The following is a 13,369-nucleotide window of genomic DNA, read 5'->3' on the forward strand; positions in this document are numbered from 1 at the left end:
TAGCTTTAGGTTTGAATAGAGGAGAAAGCCTGATGCAGCGTCATGAATCATCAAGAAAGTGAATGAAATGTGTAAGGCATTGTTCACATCTGCGTTCAGTGGTTCCATCGAGGCTTTCATTGGAATTTCCAGTATTTTTAGTGGCAATATTAGTGCAGATGTTATCCGTGGAATAATGTAAATTGTTGTTCAAAAGAGTTTTCCTTTAAACTGGAAGGCTATTAACCAAGGTAATAAAGTTTATAAATGTGCTCATTATTGCTCATTATAACCTAATTCAACTTATACTAACAATAAAAACATTATTGCTTAAAAAAATTACATATGTCACTGGTGGCTGGTTATGTAACTACAATGGACAACCATTTAACTATTTTACAGGTTCAGTCTAGGTTGAGATTTGGTTTAAATTTATGCCCAAGTAACTAGGCCAAGGTACATATATTGTCCACTTATAAACTATGTACTTTTTTTAATATTTCAGTTTACCTCAAATGTACATTTTTCCATTTTAGTATTAAGAAAAGTTATAGTGGGAGAAGGAAAGAACATTATATATGTTGCAGAGAGAAGGTTCAGATTTAGGCATCTTCTGACATGTCATTGACACAACAGAAGATGTCATTTAGGGGCTTAGTGGAAATCCTCACCATTTGTAAAATTGAAAGAGACCACAGCACTCTTCATATATCTGTTATTCCAAAGAGTGAGTTATCCCAAAATCAATTGGACTTTAATGTAAATTAAAGGAGTTGTCTCATGACAGACATTTATGGCATATCCCCAGGATATGTCATAAATGTGATAGGTCCCACCTCTCAGACCCGCACTTATCTTCCAAATTGGGGCTCGCCAGCTCACCAACCCTGTCCCCGTCTGGTGAGGCAACTACTGGGCACCGCATCCAGGTGGAGAATCAGTGTAGAGCAGGATGGGATTCCGGAAACAGCGGAGCTTGCTGAGCTACGCTGTTTCCGTAATTCTAATAGAAGTACATGGGAGTTATGGACACGGCATATCAAAACAAAGTATTTGCGCAAATTGCAACTTTTCTACGCCAAAAAGCTGGCGTCGAGTGTTTTATAAATCCCCCCTACAGTGCTTTCTTTACGTCGTCCGTTATAATATTATTAGTGTTAATCTACAGCCATTTTTTGACGGCAGGCGAAAAGGCACAGAAGCTTTTTGATTCAGTGGTTTGTAGAGACTAGAGACATTGCATATGTAAAGGCCCATTTACACTGGTCAGTTATTATCATGATCCACTCGTTTCTGAACTGTCGTAACAATTATTTCCCAGTGTGAATGCAGGAAATGGTCAGTGATAAATAATCAATAAGAATAAAAAAATCATTGTTATTGATAGCACAACCTATATGTAAATGCTGTAATTCATATTTACTATAGGCATTGTTGTCTGGCATAAGAGCCGTCGCTAAGTAGTAAAGATACTCCTTGCTCTGCCGGTAGAGAATTCCTACCTGCCGCCTGCAAGCATCGTTCTGATGGAAATGTCCATCATATTCTTACCAATGATTTTTCAAACTACAATCGTTCCTTCATGGTTTGAAAAACTGTTGCATGTAGGCACCTAAAGACACTTTTTCTTGACATTACAGTGAGTACAACATTTATTTGAAGGAAAACACACTGAAGGCCATTTCTGAGAAAGGGTTGTAAGGCAACAGCAAGAAAAAGACCTCTGCTCAATAACTTACGTGTTAAAGTTACATTTTAATATAGGCACAGTACCTTGTAACATCTACGTAGATGAGTTCCATTGGCAGGATCAATAACTTTATAAACTGCTGGAGGACTGATTTTCATTTACATATACTGTATTCAGAGGAGATTTTCTGCCTTAGGCCTCATGCACACTTCCATCACCGTTTTATCGGCCGTTTTTGACGGATCCGTGTGTCCGTTTTTGTTTCCGTGTGCACTCCGTTTCCGTTTCGTGTTTCCGTTTTACACGGATGTTGTGCTTCCATTTGGCTTCCGTTTTTCCGTTTAAAAAACGGAAAGTAAACGTCATTAGAACTTGTCCCAGAAAACACCAATAGGAAGGTTACAAGAAGTTTTTGGTGCTGTTTTCTGTACCTTTCAGAGCATGGAGAACAGTTTGAGATTACTCTGCTTGGCTTGCTTTAGTTTTTTTGGATTTTTGGAGTGAAATGTGTGCATTTACTTACTTATGTTGTGACGCTGGGCACTAGTTCCCTGCTGCCATCTGTACGTCAAAAGCTCCTTGGCAAGTTCCTCCCACGTGGCGCCCTTTTTATAGTGGTCGTGGTAGCATTCTGCCCGCGTATCCCACAGTTCTCTGTGATCATGCACCAATGCTATGAGTCTCACCACATCCATCTTCAGGAATGGATGTGTACTGTAGTCTGTGAACTTTGGCTCACCCAGCCATTGCTATGGCAACAGATCCGTCAGGAATGGACGGCACACGGAAGCCTTCCGTGTGCCATCCGTTTTTTGGACTGACCCATTGACTTCTATGGGCCACACGGTCGCTGAATCACTGACCAAAGTACGACATGCTCTACTTTTGACGGAACGGAACAACGGACCCGTTTAAATAACTGAAGTGTGCATGGGCCCATTGAAATGAATGGGTTCAGGGTGCTATCAGTGAAACAAACGGATAGCACCCTGAAGAAAAAGACTGAAGTGGGCATGAAGCCTTAGAAGTACAAATTTTGCTGAAAAAGGCATAAAACATTTGGGGCTTGTCATTGTGCAGATTTTTTGTTACCCTCACTGGTGCCATGTATTTAGCCCAACACTTTTAGAATTTTATATATGACCCCAGTTCATAGCCCTCTGTACATTACCTGTCTAAAATACTATATAATATGGAAACAATATATATATATATATATATATATATATATATATATATAGATCTGTAAAAAAAAGAGGGAAGTTGCAAATGATATCACCAACATGTTGCATAGCAATGCTTCCGTAAATACGGATGGTTTACGGATGCACATCCATAGCCGTGCGTATTTACGGAAGCTCCCATAGGCTCCTATGGGAGAGTCCGTGCCATAATTACGGACAAGAATAGGACAGGTTCTATATTTTTTTCAGCATGGACACCCATCCGTAAAAATACTGAAAGGTGTCCGTGGCGAATAGAAATGAATGGGTCCGTAATTATAGATGAAATATCCGGTCGTGTGCATGGGGCCTAGGAATGTTTGGTAAATCAGTTGCACAAATCTCCCTAACACAAACAAAATTTGCTTGTGTTGGTAAAAGTGGCATAGGACCTTCATAGATATGGCATTTTTTCAATACAATTATGCCATATAACTAGTGTAATTGGATTGATATAATGAGGTGTAAGAGTGGGAGCACCCACATCCTGTTCACCAGCGCAACAACACTGTACCATGAAAGAGAGCAGACATTTATTCAATTACTTGTTCCCCACTCTAAAATCTCGAGTTTGCATGGCCCAACAGTTACAGAGACACCTATGTACACATGTTCTCATGTTTCTACGCTTTCATATTGGGAATAAGCTCTTATATATATATGAGGCCCATTTTGTGTCATAAATTACCTTTATGAAAACACCTAAATGCTATATAGTATGTTTCATGGTTTATTCATTTTACTGTGCTACAAATTAGTCAGCAATTGTCTCTAAATGTGACAATAGCAATAATAATGTAATAAAATAGTGTAATAAAAATGTAATTTCTTCATATACAGTAGGTATAAAGATTAGTCATTGGTGAATGTTTCCTTGCAATTCTGATTTCAAATCCCACATGGACAGTAACTGTATGGGGTTTGTATGTTCCCCCCAGTGCTTGAATGGATTTTCTCTGGATATTCTAATGTATAAAACATATTTGTATAGGTCATTTGGCTTTCTATAAAATTGCAAGTAGTATGTGTGTGAACTAGGTGAGTGAATCAGCTTTATTAAGGACAGGAAATTATATGATCATTTTGGCCTGAGGTTCTATTTTGATTTTGACCTTTTTGTTACATGAGCGAACGTGACAGATGCCATCTGAAGACATACATATCTATGGAATAGTTGATCTGCTGTGTTTTCAGTTGTGGTTGGGTAGAGTCAAAGTAAAGTCATTCATGTTAAATGACAGATCTGTATCCCATTGATAGAAGTCCAAACCAGTCCACAAATCAAGGCAGAGATCTATCATTGAGTTAACGTTTTAACTTATGGCGTTGTCGTCCAAATCGACAACCTCCATAGACTGACCATGATGGACAGCTTTAGTTTATGATATAATTTTTGGTTTGGGTTAAAGGGGTTTTCACATCTCATAAAGTAATTGAATTTTGCTAGGATATTCCATTATTTTATAATCGGTGGGGGTCCCGACAGTTGGTCTTCCACTCCTGAGAATGAAGGGGTCACAGTGTTTAGCACCGCATCCCCTTTACAGTTGTGCTGCTTTTCCTTGCCTGGTCGGTGTCTAGGAGCGCTGCTCTGCAGTAAAACAACTGAAGGGGAGCTAAACCAGTGCAATGGCTGCTTCATTCCCAGGATTGATGGGGACAATCAGTCACAAAGTGATGCCATATCTTAGCTACCCACAGATTACACCCATGGCGGGTTGCAGGAGGTACAAGTTCTCCCCCTCAATTACGTTGATAATTATCCTGAACACAGATCAATGTGCCCAGTCAATCTGGAATCTGTAAGACCCAAAAGATTACCACTCTGAGCCCAAATAAAAAAAAAAAAACAATGGGACAAAAAGGAGAATTTACTGACTTTGAAAAGTCAAAAATTCTTAAAAGTATTTTAGAGGGATGCAGCACTCTTGAAATTGCTAAGACATTGGGGCGTGATCACAGCACCATCCAAAGTTTTAATGCAATTAGTCATGCAAATGTTGAGAAAAAACCCCGCAAATTAACTGTCAAGGATTTGAGAAGAATCAAACGTGAAGCGACCAGGAACCCATTATCCTCAGTGCTGTCATATTCCGGAATTGCATCCTCCCTGGAGTACAAAGTGTTTAGTGCTCGGAGACATGCCCCAGGTAAGGAAGCCTGAAACACGACCACCACTGAACAAGACACATAAGTTGAAAAGTCAAGACTAGGCCAAGAAATATCTGAAGATAGATTTTTCAAAGGTTTTATGGACTGATGAGATGAGAGTGACTCTTGACGGACCAGATGGATGGGCCCGTGGCTGGATCAGTGACGGGCAGAGAGCTCCATTTAGACTCAGGCACCAGCAAGGTGGAGGTGGGGTACTGCTATGGGCTGGTATTATTAAAGATGAGCTAGTTGGACCTTTTCGTGTTGAAGATGGACTAAAAATCAACTCCCAAACCTACTGCCAGTTTTTAGAAGACAATTTCATCAAGCAGTGGTACAGGAAAAAAATCTGCATCTTTCAAGAAAACCATGATTTTTATGTAGGACAATGCTCCATTGCATGCATCGAAGTACTCCACTGCATGGCTAGCCACTAAAGGCCTTAAAGGTGAAAAAATAATGACATGACCCACTTCCTCACCTGACCTAAACCTTATTGAGGACTTGTGGGCCCTTCTTAAACGGCAGGTTTACGGTGAAGGAAACCGGTACACCTCTCTGAACAGAGTCTGGGTGACTGTGGTTGCTGCTGCACAAAAAGTTGATCGTCAACAGATTAAGAAACTGACAGACTCCATGGATGGAAGGCTTATGACTCTTATTGAAAAGAAGGGGGGGGGGCTATATTAGTCATAGTTTTGTTTTTTTCGGAAATGTCAGAAATGTGTATTTGTAAATTTTGAGTTGTTTGGTTATTATTCTCACTTTAACAGATGAAAATAAACAAGTGAAATGCGAAAATTTTCCTTTTTCATTTAGTTACATAATAATTCTGCACACTAATAGTTGCCTAATAATTATGCACGCAGATATTCTCCTAAGAAAGCTAAAACCTCACTTTCCTAAATATTCAGATTTGAGGTTTATTAACATTTGGGTTTTCCCATTAGAGACATTTATGATATATCCACAGGATATGTCATAAATGTCAGATAGATGCGGGTCCCAGCACTGGGACCCGCACCTATCTTTAGAACGGGGTCCCCTAAACCCCATTCTAGTTTTTTGCGTTCACGCTGCCTCTCGAACACTTACCGATTAAATGGTCGGGAGATACGGAAACAGCGTAACTCGATGATCTACGCTGTTCCATAACTCCCATAGAACTGCATAGTAGTTACGGAAACAGCGTAGCTCACATGCTACGCTGCTTCCGTTACTGCCATTCACTACTATGGAAGTTATGGAAATAGCGTAGCTCATCGAGTTACGCTGTTTCCATAACTTCCGACCATATCCCGACCATGTAATGAGGAAGTGGCCGGGAGTCAGTGTGAGCCTAAAAAGCTAGAACAGGGTTTAGGGGACCCCGTTCTAGAAATAGGTGCTGGTCCCAGAGGTGGGACCCTCATCTATCTGACATTTATGACATATCCTATGGATATGTCATAAATGTCCCTCATGGGAAAACCTCTTTAATCCTCAAAAATACAACTTGTCTAATAATTGTGCACACAGTGTATATAGAAATAATGAAAATAATACCAAATAACTACACAGCATATATGCATATTTAAATGTTATGTTATGACTTAATGAGATAATGGAAATTAAACTGGTGTTTTTTTCCGTATATAAGTACAGCAGGTTGTTTGACCATAAACTGCCAGATTTATTAATTATTTCATATTTCATAAATAATTATCTCCATTTTATTGTACAGACAGTCGCTACTAAATTAGGAGAGCAAATGGTACCTTGCCAAGACAGGGGGTGTAGATGTAATTGGAATGCCTGAGGAGTAGCAAGAACAGTACATATGTATAATATATTATGCCAGGAACACAAGCACAATTTACAGCATGCTGTTCATGAAGTTCCTGAAGAATTTAAAGAGAGCGTTCGACATAGGAAAAACTAAACCAGTTAAGTAACCACCATCTTAGTGCTTAGGTCTCAGTGTGTGGTGGAAGTACTGTACATATTTTTACCCACAAAATGATGTATGTACAGATAGTACTTCCTCCCTCATTCATCACTATGCAGTGAAGGAAGGAACTCCCTGACACACCAGACTGCTCTGTAGCTCTCATAACCAATTTAGCTTTAGAACATAGGCCCTGTACTGAATTTAAGGAGACACCAGATTATCTGTTCTTCATTTTATGGACATGAACAATTCCAGGCTGCAATATCAGAACACAGGAGGGTAGTTATCTAGTTGGATAGTCAGTTGGCTAAAGACATATTTTTTAAAATACATATTCTAAGTTCTGCAAAATATATATATACATTTTACGTCACTCGAGGTACATTTTAAGGGTGGTGGACGTGCAATAATAAAGGTAGAAAACAGAGATGGTAACAGCACACCGTGTGATGTGCTTGTGGTTCTATGGTGCACGCCAAGTTGGTACCATACAATAATAAAGGAGAACTATTGGGAGACCAATACTTTTTCACAGGACTGTCTAAATTGTATAGTCTTAGGCTTCGTTCACATGTGCGTCAGGGCTCTGTTCTGACGTTTCGTCTGAGCTTTCCGTCGGAACAGAGCTCTGACTGACGCAAACGGAAACCATAGGTTTCCGTTTCCATCACCATTGATTTCAATGGTGACGGATCCCGTGCCAATGGTTTTTGTTCCTGTCAGTTGTGCAAGGGTTCTGTCATTTTGACAGAATGAATACTGTAGTTGACTGCGCTATTCTTTCCTTGAAAACGACAGAACCCTTGCACAACTGACACAAACGAAAACCATTGGCATCGGATCCGTTTCCATTGAAATCAATGGTGATGGAAACGGAAACCTATGGGCTCCGTTCCGACATTCCGCCGGAACGGAGCCCATAGGTGTGAACGAAGCCTTAGTAATACAACCTTAATATAGCCCCAAAAGATCTTCAATGACTTATATCGACCTTATCACATACTTGAAAGAGGGTGGGGATTATTTTACACAAAAAAAAAATCTTTCCTTTCTGACATAGTACCTATCTCAGGAAAAACAGGGTGGATTATGGGAGTGCCCTGAGAGTAATTACAGGGGATGCTGAGTTCACTATAAGGGCAAGAGATTAGTAATTCTATTCAAGGAGGGAATAGTGAATTTGTGGAGAAATTTACATATGGGAGAAGCACACGTTAAAGTGACAGCTATGAATAACCACGTTAGAAAAGACTATCTGTTTACGTCAAACACCTCAAACACAAACCCATGTGCAGAAAACTTTCTCCAATAATTTCTCTTTAAGATCCCTACATTTCTTAAATTACTTGAGTAGCATCTGAATCTCCTCCCCTCTCGTTCAATATTATGCAATATTTATATTTTTTTCACACTACCCCAAATTCTATTGGTATTGTTTTCACTTACTCAATTGTTTCCCTCTGAATAAGCTACGCTACTATGGTGACAAGCTCACAATAGTACGATATGCATGCAACGCAAATGGTTAAAGCAAGTGTAAGGGCAAAGCCACACGTGGCGGAATTGCTCTTGAATTCCGCTGCGGACACTCCGCAGCGCTAATCCGCAGCGGAGCCGTTTCTCCATTGACTTCCACTTCTATTTAGTAGGGATCGTTTAGACGAGGCTGAAAATTCCGCTGCGGAGCATAGGCTGCGTTGCGGAATTTGGTGTCCGCAGCATGCAATGGATGTTGCGGAGTTGTGGCGGACTGGTTGCGGACTCATGGCGGAATTTCTCCATTGACTTCAATGGAGATTCTAATTTCCGCAATGAAGTCCGCAGCTGTCATGCATATGTTATGTGTGCTGCGGATGCGTCTTGCTTTTTTGACATGATATTTCTTCATTCTGGCTGGACCTATGTATTTCTAGGTCTACAGCCAGACTGAGGAAGTCAATGGGGCTCCCGTAATTACGGGAGCGTTGCTTGGAGACGTCAGTAAATAGTCACTGTCCAGGGTGCTGAAAGAGTTAAGCGATCGGCAGTAACTGTTTCTGCACTCTGGACAGTGACTACCGATCCCAATATACAGCAACCTGTAAAAAAAATAGAAGTTCATACTTACCGAGAACTCCCTGCTTCTGTCTCCAGTCCGGCTTCCCAGGATGACGTTTCAGTCTAAGTGACGGCTGCAGCCAATCACAGGCTGCAGCGGTCACATGGACTGCCGCGTCATCCAGGGAGGTCGGGCTGGATGCCGAAAGAGGGACGCGTCACCAAGACAACGGCCGGTAAGTATGAAATTCTTTTACTTTCACTAGGGAAAGTGCTGTCCCTTCTCTCTATCCTGCACTGATAGAGAGAAGGGAAGTACTTTTCCCGCAATACGCAGCAGCTAGTCCGCATCAATTTACTGCACATTTTGGGCAGATCCGCCACAGACTCTGCAACGCAGATTCTGTGCGGCATTGATGCGGACAGTTGCGGAGGAAATCCGTCACGTGTGGGCATGCCCTAATAGTTACCGGCTAGATCAGCAAGGTCAGAAAGAAAACATGCTGTAACTACAGCACCTCTTTGATCTCCATATAGGTTTCACTAGCTAGATGTCATGGATCTCACTAATAGATCTAGCTCGTTGCATGACGATATTCCAACATATTGGAACATTTCTGTACAGTTCTGTTCATGGTCTGAAGTGCTTTGTGCTATATGCAGCTTAATTCTCCCAAGCCTGCTGGGTTGGTCTGTAGAATTTATTTGTGTTTAGTCAGCCGGACACAGATATGTCAGTTACAGAATTGTGACAATGTCTACGTGAGGTACGTCAAATACAGGGTCATATTTTTACCTAAAGCCTGCAGGGCTATTGTTTTGCATAATTTGGCATTGGTCCTGGCACTATCGTTGAAACGTATTGCATGTATGTATGTCTTTTTTTTTATTAAGGTCATAGATTTTATTTATACATTAACTAAAAGGCAATAAAAACAAGAGATAACTAAACTTGTCTGGTTGCCTGTCAATGTCTTTTCCACCTGGCAATGTTCCATGTTCGTTGATAAGTTGAATAGGTATTATTCAACAATATATTAGCTTCTAAATCCATCAGTGGACATTGTCCTGATGTGGATATCATGACGGATACCCGATTTTCAGGTCCTAATTTTTAACCCATTGTAATAACCTCAGGTGGCCAGGTATTGAGGCATCACATCTAGTAGTATTTATATGCTTGTCCCATAATAATTAATCCTGGAGAGACACACACAACTGTTTGTGATATTTTATGATACAATAAGCTGTAACTATGTTATTATTAGGACACAAAATGGACAAAGGCAACAAAGCCATAAGCCTAGGGCAGCAGAATTGCTGGACTGACAGGTTATTACATTCTTATTAACTCTGTATAAGCTGCATTACTGTAGTGGAGAGACTGGTACGATAGAAATATGCCCTTCCCAGAATACAAATATCAAATGTTATTCATAATATAATTTTTTTTACATTTCATAATATAGTATGAGTATATTTAGAATAAATTGTTCAGCGGAATACACAGGGATGGAACTATCAAAAAGTTTTACAATAAAAGTATCTGCCATGCTCATGAATTATAAATGAGAAATCAGTATTGACCCTGCTGTATAAAGGCTGTCCTAAACGTCATGGTCAATAGTCAACAGTTGCTAGTTCCCAATATTATGCTTCAGCAAACCATTTTTTATATTAAACCTAAAATTTTAATAAAATAACCAACGTGGTAAATTGTAAATCATTTAAGTTTCCAAACTACTGTATGTCAGATTTGTTGTCGAAGTTAAAATGTCCATAGATGCCTTTATTTTAGCCCTGATTATTATCTTAAAGGGAATCTGTTATGTCAAACAAGCAGTTAGATCTGTTTGCAGAATGCTATAGAACAGAAGGAGCTGAGCAAATTCATATATAGTTGTGTGTGAAAAGGATCAGTATAACCTGCATTTATTGATTGAAATCCCCGCTAACTCTAGGCTTAAGAGTCCAGTGTGTGGTCCTACTAATTTGTTGCTGTCATTTGTTTTAAAGGCGTTATCAAGGAATTGATTTTTTTTTAGTAGAGGCTGCAAATGAAATAAATAAACTGAAAAAAATACTTATCTATGATTTCCCCTAGCGATCCAGCACTGAGGCTCCGGCGGCACTAACGCTGGTTGTTTACATGCACGTTGCATGTAACCACTGCAGCCAATCAGAGGGCTCAGCAGGGCTTTGCGGTGACGAATCGTATTTCTGTCATAATGCCAGAAATACAGCATATGGCCGCTGAGCCCTCTGATTGACTGCAGTGGTCACATGCTACATGCATGTAAACAAGTACCGGTAGTGCCACCGGAACCTCAGTGCTGGATCGCCAGGGGAAAGGATAGGGAAGTATTGTTTTTTTTGGTTTATTTATTTAATTTGCATCCCCTACTAAAAAAAATATCACTTCCCAGATTACCCCTTTAACTACCATCAGTACAGAATTTGTGTTGAAATTTGTTTGTATCATTTTATGCCTTCAATACAGTTGTTCTTCTATGACAGTCGTTATGTATATAGTACTGTCATTAGAAACAAGTATCTGAACAGTCAAAGAAAATATTTGGCAACATGCAATGCAGGAGTGACTGTAAAACCCGCCAGTTTCACTGAGTGTATCTGCATATTTTACAGAGGTGTGGAGTCTGAGTCATCTTCATTTAATCCGCCATCATGCTTTAGAAGTTAAACAGACTTTAGTGTCTAGAGTTTAGACTCTATAAAGAAACATCTAGAAGTTTTGATGAGAAGAGAAAAAAAAACTAAAGTTTTTCAGTTACTAAAAGATTCATCCTGGTCTAACCATTACAAAAAGCTCAAACATTGTACATGGTTTATTATATACCTGTCCATATAGTAATAATCAGTCAATAATTATTATTATTGAAAAAATATTCTAAATTAATTTTGCATGGAAAAGCAGTTTCTATTTGGAGCATTTTAAAGTCTGAGCAGGATTGGATACCGTAGAGTACATCATTATTGTCACAGTTTGTAAGTCATTCTTTTGTTTTATATTTTTTCAGGTTCGAAACACCAAACAAGATGTCTACTTTCAGCTTTAACAAATCTGAAAACGGTAATGTTTTTATAAAGAATTTATATAAGCAAATAAATAAAACTTTGCATGGTTTAAAAGAATATGTATTAAAGAGACACTCCAGCGACTTTTTTTTTTTATTATTGCTACGGTTTGTACAGTACACCTGGTAAAAGGTTGTGCAGGTCACCCTCTTACCGGGAAATTTGTTTCAGAAATATCATGTGACCGCATGGTGACCGACCGATTTATACTGCGTCTGCTGTGTGGACTGGAAGGCTCTTTCTCCGTGCATTCCTATGAGATTCACATTGAGCGTCTCATAGGAATGCTTAAAGAAAGAGACTTCCGGTCCACACAGCAGACTCTGTATGAATCGGCCGGTCAAAATGCGGTTACGTGATCGCATTGCGACCGGGATATTTCTGAAACAAAGCACCCAGTAAGAGGATGGCCTGCCCAACCTTTTACCAGATGTACTGTACAAACGATAGTAATAGTAAAAAAAAATTAAAAAAAATCGCTGGAGTGTCTCTTTAAGAAATTAATGGAGACAGTCAGAATTATATTGAGCTAGTATCAAGAAAGTTAAAAGTTAAAGCGTAATATAGAGCAGTGTTTCTTAAAGTTTCTAAGCCTTGAGCCCCTTTCTCAAATAAATAGCATCAAAGTACCTCCAAAGCTTTGACCATATACTGTGCTGCACATTAAAAAGCACTTCATTAGGACAGTGCGAGTACCCTTAAGATATTTGACGTACACCGTCTGGGGTACTCTAAGTCTTTTTTTTTTTATCACTTTTGTTATTAAAAAAAAAATGGGTAACAATTTCTCAATTAGAGGTCTCTACAGGCAAATAATTCAGTTTTTTTTCTCTGTCCCACTGAATAGATGCCAAAAGTAACACGCTGGGATCGATGAACAGGCAGAATGTAATACAGGAGACAAACAAAAAAAGAACCCTGCTAAAGGACAGTAGCTGGATAAAAAGCCGACCAGAAGAGGAAGACGAAAAGATGTAAAAAGACATAGCTACCATACCATCATCATTATGTTCCAGTGTTTAGGTTATTTCTGTTTGTGTGAACAAACTCTCTTTCTATTTGTTACAGCAAAGATGAAAACTTTGGGAAAAGCATTCTAAACAGATATAAGTCACAGGAGGACTTGGACAGGTAATACTTTTTTGGAGATATTGTATTTGAGGCTTTACTCCTGAAAATCCTTTACTTGTCCTGATATAATTGCAACAGATTTGTCAAGTGCTACTTTCCTTTGGTTAGGAGCCTTAAAGGGGGTGTCCC

General features: G+C 39.5%; 1 protein-coding gene across 3 annotated transcripts in view; it reads left to right on the plus strand.

Annotated features, from left to right (window-relative positions):
* SCEL (sciellin) overlaps positions 1-13,369 on the plus strand; it is a 148,593-nt gene that overhangs the window by 7,369 nt on the left and 127,855 nt on the right. For all 3 annotated transcript variants that reach the window (XM_075852368.1, XM_075852369.1, XM_075852370.1), the window contains exons 2-4: positions 12,052-12,104; positions 12,957-13,083; positions 13,178-13,240. In XM_075852368.1, the coding sequence (XP_075708483.1) occupies positions 12,071-12,104; positions 12,957-13,083; positions 13,178-13,240 (224 nt within the window). In that variant the 5' untranslated portion in view covers positions 12,052-12,070. The remainder of the gene's footprint in view (positions 1-12,051; positions 12,105-12,956; positions 13,084-13,177; positions 13,241-13,369) is intronic.

The sequence above is a fragment of the Rhinoderma darwinii genome, chromosome 2 (assembly GCF_050947455.1).
Source record: "Rhinoderma darwinii isolate aRhiDar2 chromosome 2, aRhiDar2.hap1, whole genome shotgun sequence".
Lineage (NCBI taxonomy): Eukaryota > Metazoa > Chordata > Amphibia > Anura > Rhinodermatidae > Rhinoderma > Rhinoderma darwinii.